The sequence below is a fragment of the Mustela erminea genome, chromosome 1 (genome assembly GCF_009829155.1).
Source record: "Mustela erminea isolate mMusErm1 chromosome 1, mMusErm1.Pri, whole genome shotgun sequence".
Lineage (NCBI taxonomy): Eukaryota > Metazoa > Chordata > Mammalia > Carnivora > Mustelidae > Mustela > Mustela erminea.
This window is the reverse complement of record NC_045614.1, coordinates 174,792,525-174,814,207: the sequence shown is the minus strand read 5'-3', so window position 1 is coordinate 174,814,207 and position 21,683 is coordinate 174,792,525. Positions and strand designations below refer to the sequence as shown.

The 21,683-nt window shown below is 32.8% G+C and overlaps 1 protein-coding gene across 7 annotated transcripts in view; it reads left to right on the top strand.

The window, feature by feature from the left end:
• The window catches only part of ARL6 (ADP ribosylation factor like GTPase 6), a 42,421-nt gene that overhangs the window by 6,021 nt on the left and 14,717 nt on the right, over positions 1-21,683 (top strand). For all 7 annotated transcript variants that reach the window (XR_004287627.1, XM_032351596.1, XM_032351568.1 and 4 more), the window contains exons 3-6: positions 3,150-3,211; positions 3,653-3,721; positions 7,604-7,698; positions 21,297-21,426. Coding sequence is in view for 6 of the 7 variants with exons in the window: in XM_032351596.1 (XP_032207487.1) it covers positions 3,150-3,211; positions 3,653-3,721; positions 7,604-7,698; positions 21,297-21,426 (356 nt within the window). In the remaining variant the exon portion in view is untranslated. The remainder of the gene's footprint in view (positions 1-3,149; positions 3,212-3,652; positions 3,722-7,603; positions 7,699-21,296; positions 21,427-21,683) is intronic.

Below are 21,683 nucleotides of genomic sequence, written 5' to 3'. Positions count from 1 at the left end.
AAGACATGGTTATTCCCATAGGAATAATCTTGGATATGAATGGGAATACCTTTCTTCTCTGAACAAGGATATACTTTTAAAGACACTTGCTCTTATTTTTTAACCTACTTAGGGATTTTTTTTTTCATAATTTTTTTTGTCATTTCTAGGGATTTGGGGCAGAAAGAGGAGATAACATGTACTCTGTGATCTTAAAATACTCTAATACCCCCATTTCAGACTGGCCTTGTGACCTCTTAACCCTGTCTAATGCACCACGTTAGTTAGGGAGAGCCCGCAGGAAAACCTGGGTGCACAGCCAATAAATAAGGCTTTTTAAATTAATCTTCCAGTGCTTTCCAACATCCCTGCTTCTCTGTTATCTCTGGTAAATTATGGAACTAGCCTAGACTTGCTATGGGGCTATTTTAAGGGGATCACCTATTTTCTGATACCACTTCCTGAGACTTAATCTTTAGTCAATTATCCTTTAGATCCTGAGAGCACAGTAAGTTGCTTTGCGTTTTTTTTTTCTGTTTTGTTTTGTTTTTGTTTTTAATTTGGTGTTGATAGCCAAAAGACCACTTGAAATAGAATTTCTTAAAGACCTCAAAACTTCTATCACACAGGTATAGATAAAACACTTGTTTCCTCATGTATCTGAACTGAAGAAATCTCTTGTGAACTTACATCCACTATTAGAAACATAATTTTTAATGAATTAAGTTAATTACAGAAATCTACAATGCAAAAAAAATCACATAACTCATTTTATAGTTGTGTCTCTTATTTTTTGTGGGTTAAAATCAATTTCTAGATAACTAGATACTTCTGGACCCAAACTGGCTTTAGGCTATCTTAATGCTTATTTATTGTCAATGTATTGAGGTTGCTGGTGTTTTCTAAACTGATGAATGAGGGTGGGAAGACATTTTAACTTGATGACTCAAGAATCTGGTCTTAAGTGTATCTTCTTAGAAATGTACCCTATAAGTACCTTGTTTCCCCAATTTGCATTACCTCCCTTTACCAGCATAAATCCTGTCATACTACCACATCACCCAGATTTATGTTCTCTCCCTCTCCCTATCTTCCTGCTGATGTATACTCTCTCTCTGTCCTTAAAAGAAAAAAAAAAAAAAAGTGATGGGAAGAAAGTTGATTAATTTTATCCTTGTTAAGTAGAACAGCAAGTTAAAAGAGAAGCTCTGGGAAGCAAAAAAAGTCTGTGAAGAAGTTGGGTGATTGTGGGGAGGCTAGACAAGTGCTCTAATTACAGTTCAGTGAAGATAGGGCTACTATTTTGAGGTATATTTTCTGAGATTTCTTTAAACATTTAATTTCCTCACTTTTTTATTACTAGTATTTTTTGCTAATAGTAATAACTGGTAATTTTTTCACAATTGTGATCAAAATCAAAAGTCAAAACAGTGGAGTATTTTGGGACAACAAAAGTTAGGAAACTATTCCAAAGTTTTTGTGCAGTGAAGAAACTGTAAGGACTGAGGCAGGACTCTGAATGGCAGGAAATAAATTCTAACATAAACAGAATGATATTTTTGGAAGAATAAGGCAGCTCACAGGATGGAAAGAAAAGCTGAATAAACAAGCTTTAGAAAGGCAAAACCAGGCATCTCCAGAGAGGCCTTTTCACTACTACATTACTTCTAAGGTGGTTAAGTTCCAGTGACTTTTCAGCTGCTGTCTTTTCATTTGAATTTTAAATTTCCAGAAGTGGACTACCAAATTGAACATAATGGTTTGGAGCAACAATTTACCCTCTACTCCTGTTTTCACACAAATGCAACATAATGAATTAAAGGTTTTTTTGTTTTTTGTTTTTCTTTTAAAGTTGTACTGTGGCTGTATAGAGAAAATTGGAAAGACTGAAGTCAATGACAGTATACTTATGGTATTTTGTTTAGTATTTGCTGAGTATGTCCAATGGACCAGACACTGTGTTGAGTATATTGCATTCAGTAACTCATTTAATTATCATGATAACTTTAAAAGTTAAAGATAATAATAGATTTCACATTTGAGAAAACCAAGGTTTGGAGAAGTTGAGTAGCTAGTCTAAGGAGGCACATTAACGATTAGGAGTAATTAGAAGGTTTTTGTAGGTTTTTGTAGTAATCAAAGCAAGAAATGATAAGGGCCTGAACTAAGTTAGTGAGATAGGACCAACTTGAGAATGTTTATATAAAAAAAAATGTAAGAAAAGGAGGAGTCAAGAGTGACTCATAGGTTATCAGAAAGTAGATGGTGTTTTTTATTCAAAAGGAGGAATAGTTTTGATGGTGGAAGTGTTAGGAGGCGTTTGATGTCTTGTCAGTTTAAGGTGTTTTAATTGCCTGTGGGACTTGCTAACAGATCTCCTGGTGTACTCTTGCCCCCCTGTAATCTCTTCTCCATACAGAATTCCCCACCATGGCCTTCAAGGCTCCACAGCTCTTTGTTACATATAGCTGTCTGCCTTACTCAGGACATTTTAGACATACAGGCCTTATACTTTGCCTGAGTGGCAAGTTCCTGCTTGCATTAGGGTCATTGTACTGGCTAATTCCTTTGACTGGAATGTTCTTTACCAAGATCTTGTCATAACTTTTCTCCTTTTTCATATTCACTCTTGGGTCAGATATGACCTCCTCAGAGAGACTTTTTCTGACAGCATCCTTTGCCCATGCCCCATACCAATGCTCCTCCCCCACCGCCTCCCATCCCCAATTCACCTTTCACTGCACTGTCTGAAATGATGTTCACTTGTAGTTTACTTGGTTACTGTTATTTACTTTCTCTAGATGATAAGCTCCATGAAAGCAGGGACCATGTAGATTCACCATCTAGATATGAGAACAGTCCGCAGTATATATGTATAAACTATATATATATGTGAACTCAGAATGACTCATGAATCCACAGTACAGCTATGGGAACTTGAAGCAAGCCACAAAATGTGAATTAAGATATAAACATTTCATAATTAGTAAACCTTAAGCTTCTGTAAAGAATTCACACACAGTGATCCCACTGCAAAAATTATAGTTTTGTTTAATTGTCATCTCCTCAGTGACAAATTTTAGAATTGGAAACCTGGATGCTTTTTTTAGCCCAAGGAAAAATTCATCTTTTGTAGTTGCAGATTTCTCAATTTATCTTTTCTCTTGAAGGCTCAATCACAAGATATAGTTCCAACCATAGGATTCAGCATAGAGAAATTCAAATCATCCAGGTAATTCACTTTATTATACTTGTGACTAAGAAGTTGTGGGTGAAAAGTGATAATATTAGATCTACCTAGTCATTCTTTCTACTCTTAGAAAAAGTAATTTGTTTTTTCAGAAGTTCATAGATGGTAAATTATTTGTACCACTACCTCCGGATTATTTTTTAGAATTTAGACTTTAGACAAACTCTGATTATCTTACTAGCAAGGAAAACATCTTTTTTTATGTGTTATTCATTACAAAATCATATTTATATTACAAAATTTGTTTTGTGGGACTCATACTTGAAAATTGGCTCAAGTTGAATATTGTATATTCAAGGGTGGTTTCTTTGAAAACAATTTAAAATTTTAAGTAAAAGTGATACCTTATTTTAGTATCTTATAATGTAGTCATGATTTGTTTTGTTTCGGTGTTTGGTTTTGTTTTTTGTTTTTTTTCTGTAGTTTGTCTTTTACAGTGTTTGACATGTCAGGTCAAGGAAGATACAGAAATCTCTGGGAACACTATTATAAGTAAGTATGTTTATAAGTGTTGGTTAATTAGGTGAATGCATTTTAATAAAAATGATCAACAAATTCAAAGGATTACATGGGCTAGGTTGCACTATTTATTTTTCATATAATTTAAGCACATTTTCTAAAGAAAAAGTGAAAATGTTTTCTAATGAAAAAGTATAATCATAGTTCATACTGTTTCTTAGATTTTTCAGGCCATTCATGACCTTGCATCTTTGCATATACTTTTCTCTCTGTTTTTAATATCCTGTTCTATTTTGTTGCAGTTTAAAGTTAATATAGTAATGCTTTAAGGTTAACTCAGAAGTCACCTCCTCTGTGAAATTCCACCATTTTGCCCGGTTACTCTGTTCCCAGTGTCCACACAGTATTTTACCATACTATTTATGTCTTCAAGTCGTGTACCATAGCTACCTCTCTAAGGAGGGTGTGAACTGCTCAAGAGCAGGCATTATTTCTTATTCAGGTTATTTCTTCAAGGTCAAGTATGATGCCAGGCATATAGATCAGTAACTATTTATTAAACAAATTTAGTTAAAATAACAGTAGTAACTAACAGTTGATCCATTTGTTCTAAAAGCAGTTCTAAACAAGATATTTTTCAGCATATGCTAATAAAGTGCTCACTAGTTACTTCAGATTAAGAATGGTCAAGTTCCTTGTACCCAGATTATTTTGCCTGCTCAGGATTTGTGTGTGGTAGTAAAACAAATACGTTAACTGTCTATATTGCAAGGACTCTTCATGTAAAAGCAATGTAACTTACTTTTGGAGTCTGAAACTTAAAACCAGTATCCCTTGACTAACTGTCATTAGGAATTCTTATCTTGGAATGGTTATGAGATGACTGCCAGGTCATAATTTAATTTTTTTTTTTTTTTTTTTAATTTCCAGCATAACAGTATTCATTATTTTTGCACCACACCCCGTGCTCCATGCAATCCGTGCCCTCTATAATACCCACCACCTGGTACCCCAACCTCCCACCCCCCGTCCCTTCAAAACCCTCAGATTGTTTTTCAGAGCATAATTTAATTTTTATTGAATAGTTCTTTCCTGCTAATGTGAGAACAAACTTTGTGTTTCCTCAGCCAAAGGAGATTTTTTACAGATATTCTTTTCAATGAGTGATTTAATAGATTGAAATCATGTTTAAATTGTACAGATCTAGAGGACCTCTGAGATACAGAGAAAAGAGTTCTTCAGGTTTGAGAGTCAGTTTGGTAAAAGAAAAGTGGCATGTTTATGGTACCTTACATTAAATTCTCTGGGGGAAATGTGAATTGTTTGGGGGGGGTTGGTTTTTTTTGTTTTTCGTTTTGTTTTTTTTTTTAGGAAACCTGAGTTTTCAGTTTAGGATTTTTTTTTTCTTCCTCCAGTTAGTTGATAATTCTTTTTTATTTAAATGTATTTATTTTAGCTACTATTTTAAAAATAACATTTATTTTAATTACAGATAACAAAAATACATAGAAAATAGTTTCAAGAAAAGGAAATGTTTCAGATTTTAATTCCTTTTCCTTCAAAACCTTACTGGAAGAAGTTAATTAGGAACACTGTAGCTAAATTGTAGGTTGAATAGTGAATATGGTTACTATGGAGACATCTACAATAATAGACTATATCTATCTTTTTCTGATTATGAAAGAACAAGTGAATTTTAATCTATTAGACTGAAAGAGGTTAAAAAGATTAAGTCTACGATGGCAAAATAAGCCACTGGTGGGAATGTAACATCTTTTTCAGAGAAATTTATCAGTATCTTATAAAATGAAAAATTTTCTTGCTCTCTAGCCATATTTTTTTTTCTTGAAGAAGTATCCTATGACTAGCACTTGTGGACAAAGATATAGATAGAAGAAAATGTTTTGAACACTGCTTATAATGACATATCTCAATTTTAAAAAGAATATTACTACTCTTAACAAAAATATGTACTTGGTATATTTAGAGAAGAAAAATAATTTAGTGGCATGTGCACGAAACCATTAATAACATTTGTGTTTGGAACACTAAGATTAGAAGGGAAGTTTACTTTGTTATTTATTTGATACTGTAACTTTGATTATTATATAATTATTGCTATTATCTTTATAATATGAAAAATAAAGTATAAAATATAAGGAGTACACATTTTTTAATATTTAGAAAATGTAGAAAAGAATATAAAATTTTTTTCTATAAATCTCACTTATAATAAATTTACCATTGTTAATCTTTTTGTGTTTTTCCTTTTGAAATATAAAATATATACTTTACATAATTGAGAAAAGAGTCTTCTAAGTTATGTACCACATACAGTTTTTTACCCTGCTTTTTTAGATAACATTAAATGATCAGAATAAATCAGGAAAAACATAAAAACATACAAAGAATATAACTAATGTCTGGCTGCTTATTATTTTTTCATATGCCTATGCCTATTTTTTAAACATTCTGGTTTTGGACATAAAAGCTATTCTCAGTTGTTGAAGATTATAAATAATCCTCCAGTTAACACACCTTGCTGCATAAATCTTTGTCATAGTTCATGTGTTCTTAGCATAAATTCCAGAAATGTAATTATTGGCTCAAAGAGATTGAACATTTTTAAAACTGTTGGCAGATATTTCCAATCATATCTGTTTCTGTGGCTACAGTTAATGAATGACTGGTGATAACCTATGTTCATTTTTTTAAAATGATAGGAGAAAATGGTACTCAAAAGTGTTTTATTTTTATATTCATGTAATTCCTAATGATATTGAACTTTTAAATTCTTAGTTTGTGAATGGAATAAGTGATTCACAGAAATAGGTAAAAGGCCCAATAAATATATGCAAAGATAGTGAACTTTACTAGCAATTAATGAAATACAATATAAAATATCATGTTGTTAGAATGACAAAAATGGAAAAGGATGTTAAGAGCCGTGCTGGAAAGGGGGTGAGAGAAGTACTGGTAGTATAAATTGTTAAAGTATTTCTGGAATACAGTTTGTCAATGTTTACCTAAAACTTTAAATTTGGTATGTATTCCTAGAAATTCCTAATTACAAGTCTTAAGATATCTAGAAATTTAAAAAATGTATTTAGGAGGATTTTTATTCCAAAGTTTTTTACAATAATAAAAATTAAAAATAATCTCTAAGTTCACAGTATTTGATGACATATCCGTGCAGTGGGATATTTTATAATCATTAAAAGAAAGTTGCAAAGGGAATCAGTGATTTTTTTTTTTTTAAGTGCCACTGTGATCTGTAAATGAATGCTAAAGCCATTTCAGTGGCTGGTTATCAGCTTAAAAAAAAATGAAATAGAATAAAATAAAAGCTATTTGTAAGTATTATTTCTGGAAACTTATTTCAAATGTAGTTACATATGCTTACATGTTTACTGCATCCTAATATAAAATGTATTTTTCACTATGGTTATGGTAAGAAATATTTGAGAAACACTGGTGTAGAACTTTAATGTTTCATTAAAAAGTATTTCAAACTATACTGCAAAAAAAGATCAAGGAAATGTGTGTGAGAAAGGCAGGGTATAAAACAGCAAGATTCCACTTAAATACAAATGTAGGTACTCCTATGTGAATATACAGAAAAAAAATGACAAAATTGATTCACCCGAGAATATTAATAATGAATGCATCTGTGTAATAGGATTATAGTTTTACTTATAATTTTTAAAAATTATGAAACAAGCATTAAATGTACCATATTATCAACCAACCTAAAAGAAATTATTTTTTATGAAATATGACTAATGGTAACATATTAGTCACTCATATAAACTAATACGTAATGAAAAGATAATACAGAGGGTAGGAAATGCAAATGAATGCTACACATGGAAAAATGTGTAAGTTTACCTTTACTTTTTCTCATTCTTTATACAGAGAAGGACAAGCCATTATTTTTGTCATTGATAGTAGTGATAGATTAAGAATGGTTGTGGCCAAAGAAGAACTTGATACTCTGCTAAATCATCCAGGTATGTGTGTCTGTAATATTTGTGCTTTAGGGTCTGTTTATATAAGATTTTTTTTTTTGCTCTTTGGTATTGGCAGAAGTATTCTATGTAGTTCTCTCTTATTTAAAATTTTAAAATTTTTCTTATTGAAACATAATTAACATACAGTGTGCTGTTAGTTTCAGGTATACAATATAATGATTCAACAGCTCTCTACATTAATGAATGTATTACTCCCTTTTTTTTGAATTTTAAAATAGAGTAATTATTCAGAATTCATATCTACCGATAGCATCTTGTATTTTTTAAATTTCAAAGCAGTGTTTTCCAGGTCTCCAACCTTTATTTTCCCTAAAATTAAAATGTTCTGATTGCATAAATAATATGTGTCAGTAGCAAAAAATGAAGACAGGGAAAAAAGAAAGAAGTAAATATCCATGTATTTCATTTTGGTTACTATGTTTGCAGACATGTGTATATATATATGCAGCATTTCTTACATATTTATTCGAGAACTCTTCTAAAACAGATATTTTCTTTATTTATTTATTAAAGATTTTATTTATTTGTCAGAGAGAGAGAGAGCACAAGCAGGCAGAGTGGCAGGCAGAGGCAGAGAGAGAAGCAGGCTCCCGGCTGAGCAAGAAGCCTGATGCTGGACTCGATCCCAGGACTCTGGGATCATGACCAGAGCCAAAGGCATATGCTTAGCCAACTGAGCCACCCAGGGCCCCTCTTTCTGTTTTTAAACTCTAATTGCCAGCCCTACCCTCTTTTCAAAATACCAGTATTAACAATTTGGTATTTTTTCTTGTTATTACTTATAATTTGGGGTCATATTCTCTACACTCTTCTGCATCTACCTATTCTTGGAGAACACTAAATGCCAGAAATCCTTTTTTTTTAAAAAAGATTTTATTTATTATTTATTTGACAGACAGAGCTCACAAGGAGGCAAAGAGGCAGGCAGAGAGAGAGAGAAGGAAGCAGGCTCCTTGCTGAGCAGAGACAGCCAGATGCAGGGCTCGATCCCAGGACCCTGGGATCGTGACCTGAGCCAAAGGCAGAGGTTTTAACCCACTGAGCCACCCAGGCGCCCCTGGAAATCCTTTTAAATCAATGTATATATGTAATTATTCTTTTAATAGTGACTAATAAGCTGTACTATGAGAATAGTGACCATTTATTCTATTTTACCTATTATTGGATATTCTTTTTTTCTCTACATTTCTCCAGTAAGTATTGTGGAACTCTGCATTTCTAGTTTTATTCATGGGAGAAGATTTAAGTGGTCTTTGTGCTATGACTTAGGAAGAGGTGATGGTTTAAAAGAAGTGTGTATTTGTTAGGAATAGAATGGAAATAATGTGAGGCTTTCTAACAGTTCTTCCTGTTTAACCACAATAACTGTTATTTTTATTGAACAACCTTAAGCTTATTCATATATTTGGGGTAATAATTATCTAGACTGTACATTTTATGTGACTCTTGCACTTCTAAAAACTTATGTCTTTAACTGGATTATCTGGATTGAGAATGCATTTTTGATCATGCATTCCCTTTGTGTTAATCTTTCCACTTTTCTTCAAATACTGTTATAATGTTGCCAAAAAGATGAAATGATTCCTACAAAATCAGCTTCAAATACAATGGAAACCTTGGTTTCCTTAGCTGAAGGCTTGTTCCAGTGAGTTATCTTTATGTACTGATGAATTTATTTGGGGGGAGATTATTCCCAAGGTAGGATTTCTCAGCTGAGGTATACGTGAACTTTAAAAATTTTTTAATTTAATTTTACTTTCTTACTGAAATATAGTTGACATACAATGTTACATTAGTTTCAGGTATATAATATAGTGATTTAACAGTTATATATATCATGTGGTGCTTACCACGATTAGTGTAGTTACTGTCTGTCACCATACAAAGTTATTACAATATTATTGACTATATTCCTTATGCTATACTTGCCAGCCCTACCCTCTTTTCAAAATACCAGTATTAACAATTTGGTATTTTTTCTTGTTATTACTTATAATTTGGGGTCATATTCTCTACACTCTTCTGCATCTACCTCTTCTTGGAGAATAGGAAAGACTTACTCATTTCAAAATTGGAAGTCTGTACCTCTTAATCCCTTCACCTATTTCACCCATCCCTCCCACCCTGTCTCCTCTGGCAACCACCAGTTTGTTCTCTATATTTATGAGTCTTTGTTTTGTTGTGTTTTTATTCATTTGTTTTGGTTTTTAGATTCTGGATATAAGTGAAATCATGGTATTTGTTTTTCTGTGACTTATTTCACTTAGCATAACACACTCTAGGTCTATCTACCTTGTCACAAATGGCAAGAGCTTGTCCCTTATAGCTGAGTAATATTCTATTAATTGTTTACCACATCTTCTTATCTATTCATCTAATGATGAACATTTAGGTTGCTTCTGTTTGCTGTTACTCTAAATAATGCTGCAGTACACATAGGGGTGAATATTTCTTTTCAAAATCATTTTTGTTTTCTTGGAATAAATACCCAGTACTGGAATTACTGGCTTGTATGGTATATCTAAGAATTTTAATTTTTTGAGGAACCTCCATACTGTTTTCCATAGTGGCTGAACCAATTTACATTCCCACCAATAGTGCATTAGGGTTCCCTTTTCTTTACATTCTCACCAACACTTGATTTTCTTGTTTTTTTTATACTAGCCATTCTGACTGGTATGAGGTGATACCTCATTGTAGATTTTGTTGGTATTTTCCTGATGATTAACGATACTGAACATCTTTTCTATTTGCCATCAGTATGTCTTCTTCAGAGAAATATCTTTTCAGGTCCTCTGCCATTTTCAAATTGGATTATTAGTGTTTTTCAGTATTTAGTTGTATGAGATCTTTATATATTTTGGAAATTAATCTCCTATCAGATATATGATTTGGAAATACTTCCTCCCATTCAGTAGGTTGCCTTTTCATTTTGTTGATAGTTTCCTTCACTGTGTAAAAGCTTTTTAGGTTAATGTAGTACCAGTAGTTTATTTTTCTCTTATATCCCTTACCTGAGGGAAAAATGTTGCTACAGCTGATATCCAAGAGATTACTATGTCTTCTTATTGGAGTTTTATGGATTTGGGTCTTAAATTTAGGTCTTTAATCCATTTTGAGTTTATTTTTATATATGGTTTAAGAAAGTGGTTCAGTTTAATTCTTCTGCGTGTAGCTATCCAGTTATCCCAATAGCATGTATTGAAAAGACTGTCTTTTCCCATTGTATTTTCTTGCCTCCTTTGTCATAGATGAGCTGAACATATAAGCATAGGTTTATTTCTGCGTTCTCTATTCTGTTTCATTGATCTGTGTGTCCATTTTTGTACCAGTGCAATACTATTTTGATTACTGTAGCTATGTACTATAGCTTCATATCTGGGATTGTGATACCTTCAACTTTGTTCTTCTCAAGATTGCTTTGGCTATTTAGAGTCTTTTGTGGTTCCATACAAATTTTATAATTATTTGTTCTATTTCAGTGGAAAATACTACTGGTATTTTGATGGGAATTGCATTAAATCTGTAGGTTCCTTTGGGTAGTACAGACATTTTAACAGTATTCTTCTAATCCATGAACATAGTGTATCTTTCCATTTGTTTGTGTTGTGTTCAGTTTCTTTCATCAGTGCCTTATAGTTTTCAGAGTACAAGTCTTTTACCTCCTTGATTAAGGTTATTCCTAGGCATTTTATTCTTTTTGGTGCAGTTGTAAATGGGATTGTTTTCTTAATTTCTCTTTTTGCTGCTTCATTATTGGTGTATACAACAAATTTCTGTTTATTAATTTTGTATCCTGTAACTTTACTGAATTCATTTATTAGTTTCAATAGTTTATAGTGGAACTTTTGGTTTTACTGTATATACTATGTTATTTGTAAGCAGTGAGTGACAGTTTTACTTTTCTCTGCCAGTTTGTATACCTTTTATTTCTTTTTCTTGTCTAATTACTGTGGCTACAACAGTAACCACAATAAAAGTGGCAAGAGTAGACATCATTGTCTTGTTTCTACTTTTAGAGGAAAAACACTGTTTTCTACCATTGAGTATTATGTTAGCTATGAGTTTTTCATATGTGGCCTTATTATGATGAGGTATGTTCTCTCTAGCCCCACTTTGTTGAGAGTTTATCATAAACTGATGTTATGTTTTGTCAGATGCTTTTTTTAGAGTGTTTTTTCTGGTTTTGGTATCAGAGTAATGCTGGCCTTTTAGAAGGAATTTGGAAGGTTTCTTTCTTCTTCTATTTTTTGGAATAGTTTGAGAAGGGTAAGTATTAACTCTTCTTTAAATGTTTGGTAAATTCACCTGTGAAGCCCACTGGTCCTGGACTTTTGTTTTTTAGGAATCTTTTGTTTTTGATTCAGTTTTATTACTAGCAGTCAGTCTGTTCAGATTTTCTGTTTCTTCCCGATTCTGTCTTGGAAGATTGTATGTTTCTAGGAATTTATCCATTTATTCCAGGTTGTCCAATTTGTTGGTATATAATTTTTCATAGCAGTCTGTTATAATTCTTGGTATTTCTGTGGTTTGTCTTCAGTCTTCTCCTCTTTCATTTCTGATTGTATTCATTTGAGTTCTTTATGTCTTTTTTCCTGGATGAGTTGGCTAAAGGTGTATCAGTTTTATTTATATTGGTTTCATTGATCTTTTCAGTTGGCTTTTTAGTCTCTATGTCATTTATTTTCTCCTGGAACTTTATTTCCTCCTTCTAGTAACTTTGGGCTTTGTTTGTTGTTCTTTTTCTATTTCTCTTAGGCAAAGAATCATAATGTTTATTTGAGATTTTGTTGTCGTTTCTTGATGTAGGCCTGCATTGCTATAAACTTCCCTCTTAGAACTGTTTTTGTGAGGAATGCCTGGGTGGCTCAGTTGGTTAAGTGTTGGACTCTTGATTTCAGCTCAGGTAATTCTCTTGTGGGATGTGGGAAGTGAGCCCTGCATTTGCTTCTCTCTTTCTCCCTCTGCCCCTCTACTCCTCTGTGTATTCTCTCTCTCTCTCTCAAAAAGAGATCTTGAAAAAGAAATCTTAGAAAAAAAAAAAACAAAACTGCTTTTGCAGAACGTCTGGATTGGTCAGTTGGTGAAGTGTCCGACTTTATTTTGGGTCAGGTCATGATCTTGGGTTTCTGAGGTCAAGTCCTGCATCAGGCTCTGCACTCAATGTAGAGTCTGCTTGAGATTCTCTCTCTCCCTTTGCCCTCTCCCTATGCTGCTTATGCCAATCTTTCTTAAATAAAAATTAATAAATAAAATCTTTATTAAAAAAAAAGAACTGCTTTTTGCTATTTCTGTAAAATTTTGAACTATCATGTTTTCATTTTTGTCTCTAAGTTTTTTTTTTTTAATTTCATCATTGACCCATTGGTTGTTTAGTCTCTATGTATTTGTGTTTTTTCTGTTCATTTTTTTGTAATTGATTTCTTGTTTTATACCGTTGTAGTCAGAAAAGATGCTTGATATGATTTGAGTCTCCTTAAATTTATTGAGATTTGTTTTGTGGCCTAACATGTGATCTGTCTTGGAGAATATTCCATTTGTACTTGAAAAGAATGTATTCTGCTGTTTGGGGATAGAATATTCTGTGTATATCTGTTAAATCCAGCTGGTGTTCATGCAAAGCCACTGAACAAAGTTCCTTATTGATTTTCTGTCTAAATGATCTATCTACTGATGTAAATGGGGTCTTAAAGCCCCCTACTATTCTTGTATTATGGTCAATTTCTCCCTTTATGTCTGTTAATACTCACTTTATATATTCAGGTGTTTCTATGTTGGGTGCTTTGGTATTTACAATGTACAATTGTTATATCCTCTTGTTGAATTGATTTCTTTATCATTATGCAGTGCTTTTCTTTGTCTCTTGTTATAATCTTTGTTTTAAAATATATGTTATCTGGCATGAGTGCTGCTACCCCAGCCTTCTTTTGCTTCTTTTTGCATGGAATATCTTTTTCCATGCTTTCATTTTCTGTGTCTGTGTCTTAAGGTTCTGAAGTAGTCTCTTGTAGGCAATATATAGTTGGGTCTTGTTTTTTTAATCCATTCGGTCACCCTATATATGAACATTTTTAATTGAAATATAAGCTGTTCATAGTCAGATGCTCAGGTCTTAAGGTATAGTTCAGTAGTTTTGACAAATGCATACATTCATATAACTACACTGCCTGTCAAGAAACATTTTCACTACCCCAGAATGTTCTTTCACACCCCTTCGCAATCAATACTTCACACCTCATACCAGGGAACTAATCTGATTTCTATCACCAGATTAATTTTGCCTCTTCTACAGTTTCATATAAATGGGAGTAAGAGCACATACATTTTCGTGCATAGGTTTTTTTTATTTGGCATAATGTTTTGGGGAGTCATCTATGTTGTTGTATATATCACTTGATTACTCCTTTTTATTCCAATGTAACATTCTATTATGTATTTATACCATAGTTTGTTTGTACAGTATCCTGTTCAGTGACATCCAGACTGTTTCTAGTTTAGGACTAGTATGAATAAACCTGATATAAACATTCTTGTAAAAGGCTTTTTATAGACATGTTTTCATTTCTCTTCAAAAAATTCTTAGGAATGATAATGCTGGGTCATAGGATAGATGTATGGGGGATATTTAAAGAATTTCAAAGTGGTCAAACTATTTTATAGTTAGTAACATAAATGAGAGTTCCAGTTTCTGCATCTCCTTTCCAATGATTGATTTTTTTTTTAATTTTAGCCTTTTGATTGAGTATATAATAGGATCTCATTGTGCTTTTAATTTGTTTCTTACTGATGATTATTAATGTTGATCACTTTTGCATATTCTGTTTGCCAGTCTTGTACATTCTCTTATAAAATGCCTTTTTAAGTCTTTTGCCCATTCATTAATTTGGTTGTCTTCTTATTATTGAAATTTAACATTTCTTTATAAGTTCTAGATAGAAGACCTTTGTTAAATATATGTGTTTTGAAGATTTCTCATCAGTCTGTATCTTGCCTGTTTATTTTCTTCACAGTATCTTTTAATGAATAGATACATCTAATTTTGATGAGGTATAATTTATCCATTTTTCTTTTAAATACAAGCTTTCTGTGTACTCGCTAAAAAAAATCTGTGCCTAACCTAAGTTTTCTAACATATTCTCCTATGGTTTCTTCTAGAAGCTTCATAGTTCTGGCTTTTATGTTTAGATCTGAGACCCATCCTGAATTTTTGTACTTCCTTCATACAGCTATCCAATTATCCCAAAGTACTTGTTTGAAAAAAAATTTTTTTCACTGAATCACTTGTCAAAATCATCTGACTTTCATACTTACTGAATTTAATTTGAAAAAAAAAAACCATATATATATATATGGTTTTTTTTTTTCAAATATATGTATATATATGCACACACACCAATTTCTGGACTCTGTTTTCCATTCGATTGATCTCTTTATGGCTTTTCACATTTGGCCTTTTACCGTGGATTTATAATAAATCCTGAAGTCAAATAGGATAAATCCTCCAAACTTGATCTACTTTTTCAAGATGATTTTGGTAGTTCTAGGTGTTCCATATTTCAAATAAGTTTTTAGATCAACTTACTAATTTTTTTGAAAAACTTGTTGAGATTTTATTTTAATCATATTTGGGGATAGTTGACATCTTAACATTGGACTTAACATTGAATGTTCCACCTCATGAGCATGGTATGTCACTTAATATGTTTATGCTTTTCTTAATTTCCCTGTCCTTTATGGTTGTCTGTAGGGGTCTTATACATCATTCATTCAACTTACCCATTAGTTTTTTATATTTTTGAAGCTACTATAAATAGTATATTTTATTTCATATTCTAATAGTTATTGTTAGTATGGGAAAATATTGACTTTGTATTCTGGGAGGTTTTTAAATATATTTACTCTCATAGTTTTTCTGTATATTTCTTCAAATTTTCTATGTCTAAAGCCCAACATCAACAGAAATTCTACTGCTTCTTTTTTAACCTTTATGCCTTTTATTCTTTTTCCTATCTCACTGCACTGGCTAGGACCTTCAGTACAATATTGAATAGAAATGCTAAGTTTTGTCTTATTCCCACTTTCTTCCTGTCCTAAATACTGGTGCTTGGTTCTCTTCCTTTCTAATCAATGTCCTTTGTGGCATTTTGTTGTTGTTGTTGTTCCGCAATAGGGCATTTTTTCCCCCGCTTTAAAAACCTGTTCAGGTGATAACCTTTTTCCCCAGGGCTTTTCTTAATGGCATATGGAAATTCTGTCTGGATCTCTTGGTTGGCAGACGCGACTTCTTCTGTTATTTTGACATTTTTTAAGGCAAACCTCTTTCTGAAATTACCAAACTATCAAATTCTCTACCTTCCCATTGCCCATACCTTTTCTTGAATCATGTTAGAATATATACTATAGGAATGCCTTTTTATAGCAATTCTGCACCCACACAGAAGCTACATTTTCAGTACGAGGTAAATAGGTATTTCATGAAAAGTACAAGATTTTCTTGCGTGCTGGTGTAACTACAACAATGGCTTCATGAACTGCCTTTTATTTTTTCACAATGGTCCTTATACTGCATTCATTTATCTTGAAATGGTGGCCATCTATAACTGCAGATCTCGATCTGTGATACTTATCAAATAATTCCACTTTTTCCTCTAATGACATGACTTTTCTGTGGTTCTTGGGAGCACTTCCAGCATGACAGGTGGTACTTTGTATGGGTCCTGTGGTTTAATTCAGAATATACAGTATTACACAAAATAAAAAAATATGTGAGAACTGTGAGAGATAGTTTTTTGTGGTACACGATTTCCTGGAGAAAGGAACTGTTTATATAGGATGATTAGTATCACATAGCATTTTAAGCAGATACTTCCAACACTTGAGCTCACTGCAATAGTAGCTACAGGAGATGGCTATGAAATTAACAGTGGTACAGTATTACTACAATTTTATGCAGTTATGATTTAATACTGCATCTTTTACTCATTTGCATTTTTCTTAACTGTGAATGCTACCATATTTGGTTTATGTGTGCATAAGTATTGATAAATTTTAAATTTTTATAATAGATTTGTTTATCTTTTATGGTAGTTAGTGGTAAAATCATCTCATTTCTATATATATTTTATGCATTCATGAAATGCCTAACCTTTTCTTAATTTTCCTTCAGGGTTTCTAAGCTTCATGATTTGTTTACAGGATTTTTCAAATTGTTGCATATCTCCCAAATATTCTTCAATATATTTACTGAAAAAAAAAGGCACGTGTAAGTGGACTTGCATAATTCAAGCCCTTGTTGTTCACTATCATTATCATTCATCCATTGATAGACACTTAGGTTGTTTCTATACCTTATTCCCATTCTTTACATTTATTTTACCACTAATTATGATGCTCACTAGGGTTTGCTTATATCTTTATTAGGTCAAGGAAATTTTCTGTTATTCCTAATTTTTCAAAAGGTTCCATTATAACCTTGTGTTATAATTTACCAAATACTTTTTCTACATTTGTTACAGCAATAATACTACACTGTATTCACATCTATTAAACCAAATATACATTCCTGGGTTAAACCTCATTTGAGTATTAACCTTTCGATATATCACTGAGTTGGATTTGCTAACATTTTTGTAAAAATTTTTGGTTTTGTGCTCATAAGGTTTTTGGTTTATAACTTTCTTAAAATGCTTTAGTCATCATGGTGATAGAGGTCTTATAAAATGAGTTGGAAAATATTTATTCTTTCTCTTTTTACTTTATTTTTTGGATTGGGTAGAATTGGTATTATTTTGTCCTAAATGTTTGATAGAAGCTTTCAGGGTTGGGATTTTGTGTGTATTGGCAGGGAATATAAGGGAGTAAGAGGGACTGTGAATTAGGAGTTAAATTTCATTAAACGATAAAAGGCTATTAAAATTTTGTATTTCTCCTTAGGTTACTTTTGGTAATTTTTGACCAGATTTTAAAATTAATTTATGTTCTCAAGTGTACTGACATAAAACTGTTTGTATTATCCTCTTACTATCCTTTTAATGTCTGTAAGATCTGTGTATATTCCTTTATTTCTGATATTGATCATTTGTTTCCCCCATTTTTTCTTGCTCAATTGTTTAAAGAGTGTATTGGTTTTATTAACTTTTTAAGAACTCTGGCTTTGTTAATTTCTTCTGTTCGGTGTTTTTAAAAAATTTTGTTAATTTCTCTTCTTTGTTTTATTATGAATTTTCTATATATATATTGTTTCTCATTGTCTGTTACCTTTTTCAGATAGAAGTAGAAATCATTGATTTTATACCTTTTCTAATATGAGCATTTAAAGCAGTACATATTCTCTAAGGATTTAGTTACATGTCACAGATTTCGATGTTTGTTTCCTTTTTTATTAAGTGTGAAGTATTTTCTAACTTACCTTGTGAGTTCTTTTTTGATCCTTAGATTTTTTAGTAGTGTATTATTTAATTTCTATATATGGGAATTTTCTAGGTTTCTTTTTGTTACAGATTTCTAACTTAAATCCATTTGATGAAATAACATATTCTGTAAGATTTCATCCTTAGAAATATTGGGCCAGTATTTATGTTGGTCTGGCTTGGTGAATGTTCCATCTGCAGTTAAGTAAAATACGTATTTTGCTTTTGTTGGATGAAAGGTCTATTAATGTCCGTTAATAGTATTCATTTATTAGGTGCATATACAGTTAAAATTATTTTGTTGTTTTGAGTGAGTGACACTTTCATAATTTTTAAATGCCTATCTTTTTCAAAGAGAAAGAGGCAAACCAAGAAACAGATTCTTAACTTTAAAGAAGAAACTGATGGTTACCAGTGGGGAGATGGGTGGGAGATGGGCTAAACAGATGATGGGGATTGAGGAGCGCACTTGTGATAAGCAGGGGGTGTTGTATGAGCAAGTGGTGATGTATAGAAGTGTTGAATCACTAGATTGTATACCTGAAACTAATATTACACTGTATGTTAACTAGCTGGAATTTAAATAAAAACTTTAAAAAAGCACTGACGTATAATAAACTGCACAGAGAGCAACAAGTATCTGTCTTTTCCCTTCATCTTGAACACTACTTTGTCTAATAATAATGTAGTCATGCAAGCTTTCTTACATTTAAATGTATGCATGTGTTTTTATCCAGTTCCTCTTGGCTTGTTTGTGTCCTTATGTTTAAAGTGTGTTTCTTATAAACATTGTATGATTATGTGTGGCTTTTTTACCCATTCTGACATTCTCTGTTTCAGGGTAAATTTTAGCTGGACTAAATATTTAAATGTAAAAATCACACCAATGCAGCAGTAGAAGAAACTATGGGAGAAGTTTAAAATCATTCTGGGGCAAGAGGAGGCCTTTCCAACTATAACACAGAACCCAGAATCCTAAAAGATTGATGAATTTGACTACATAAAAAGTTTTTAATTACAAAACAAACCATGAGCAGTCAAAGGCAAATGACAAGCAAGTGGGTTATTTGCAGTTCATATCAGAGCTACAGGACTTTTTTCCTTATTACTTATGGTGTTCCTACAAATCCTAAGAAAATAAAAACTTAGGGGTACCTGGGTGGCTCTGTCAGTTAAGCGGCTGCCCTTGGCTCTGTTCAGGATCCCAGGGTCCTGGATCAGGCTCTCTGCTCAGCGGGGAGCCTGCTTCTCCCTCTCCCTGTGCTTGTCACTTCGCCTGCTTGTGTTTCCTTTTCCTGTCAAATAAATAAAATTTTAAAAAGAGAGAGAGAGAGAGACTTAATTGAAAAATGGAGAGTGGCTCTTGAGTGGTTTAGTCAGTTAAGAGTCTGCCTTCAGCTTAGGTCCTGATCCCAGGGTCCTTGGATGGATCCTGGAGTCAGGTTCCCAGCTCAGAGGGAAGTCCGCTTCTCTCTCTCTGCCTCTCAGCCCCATTCATGCTTTCCTTCTCATTCTCTCTCAAAAAAATAAAATCTTTTAAAAAAAAAATGGGAAAAAGCTTGGGTAAGATAGTTCATTAAAAAAAGAAATAGAACCATCTTTTGAATATATACAAAAATTCTTGACCTTTTTCAAAACAAAGTAAACATTCTGATAATACTTTTTACCTATCCACCATCATAAAAAGATCAATAGGTTTGATAACACTCTTGGCAAGGGTACTGGAAATGTTCATTCTTACACATTATTGTTGATACATAAATTGATACATTTTTAAAGGAAGGCCTTGCAGTAATCACTACAAAATAGCAAATTACGTATCTTTTTTTTTTAAAAAAGATTTTTATTTATTTATTTGACTGAGATCACAAGTAGGCAGAGAAGCAGGCAGAGAGAGAGGAAGGGAAGCAGGTTCCCTGCTGAGCAGAGAGCCGGATGTGGGGCTTGATCCCAGGACCCTGAGATCATGACCTGAGCCGAAGGCAGGGGCTTAACCCACTGAGCCACCTAGGTGCCCCAACAATTTACATATCCTTTAACTAGCAACTCTACTTCCCAAATTTACCCTACCAGACATACTGCCCATGTACAAAATTACGGTGTACACTTTTATTCATTTCAGCATTTTTTATAGTTTTAAATATTGGCAATAATACAAGTATATCTCACTGGGTACTGATTAAACAAATTATGGTACATAGTACTAACAGGAAGAATATTCTACAACTGTTAAAATAGTGAAGAAACTGCTCTTTATGTACTGGTATGGGACAAGCTCCAAAATATGAAAGTAAGTGAAAAGCAGGAGATATCAAACTGAATAGTCTGCTACTATTTGTATAAAGAATAATATATAATAAGTGTTTGAAAATATTTCTAAAAAGATGCCAGGTGATAGGTGATATACGTTAACACTTTTAGAGAGAACTAGTGGATGGCCTGGAACAGGTAGGAGGGAAATTCTTTTACTGTATACCATTTTGTGTCATCTGAATTTTGAACTATTTAAATGAATTAACTATTCAAAACAACGAAATATTTTTCCAGAGTTATAACAAACTAAAATATCTTGTTAAAATATCTAGTTTGTCACTTCTAACGAGTGCCTAAATTTAAAATCAAGATCTAGTTTGTCTCCCTTCTACTTTCATTTTGAAGTTTGACTCCTTTCTGTTGACAGAAAAAACAAAACTAAATATTTGATCCCTTTGTAGATACTTCTCAGTAACTGCTTACTGAGCCCCAACTCCCACCACACTCACCTTTGTTTTAAAGCTCCAACCAGAGGGCAGGTGTCGTCTTTTTTTTTTTTTTTTTTTTTTTTTTTTTGTCAGAGAGAGAGTGAAGCAGCAGAGCTGCTCCCTCAACAGGGAGCCAGATGAGGGAATTTGTCCCAGGACTCTGGGATCATGACCTGAGCCAAAGTCAGACACTTAACAGACTGAGCCACCCAGGCGTCCCAGGAGGTGGATAGTCTTAAGAAAAAGTATTTTGTTAATTCTCCTGTCATTCAGATACGTTCTTAACAGTATATGTCTTTAAATGTTTGTGTATATGTGGTACAGAAAGAAGTGGTTGGAAAATAGTTTTAGTGAATTTCAATTTGAAGAATTTAGGGAAATGACCAAAAAGCTGAAAGGGTGATGATAGTCTTACTTTGTCTTTTAGATATTAAGCACCGCCGAATACCAATCTTATTTTTTGCAAACAAAATGGATCTTAGAGATGCAGTGACGTCTGTAAAAGTGTCTCAGCTGCTGTGTTTAGAGAACATCAAAGATAAACCATGGCATATTTGGTAATGTTTTATACTTACTCTTCATTACAGCATTCTAAAAAAAATCTCCGAGCTTCAGTTCTTTGCTAAGCTTATGAGTAAGACACCTAACATGATAGGATGTAAGCCAAGGATTTAGTTGTATTAGAATTGTAGCAGTGCAGGTATTCATGAATATATTACTGTTAAAATTTTTTCCAATCTTGGCCTGCTTGGCTGGCTCAGTCAGAGCATGCAGCTATGGACCCCAGAGTTGCGAGTTTCAGCCCCACAGTGGG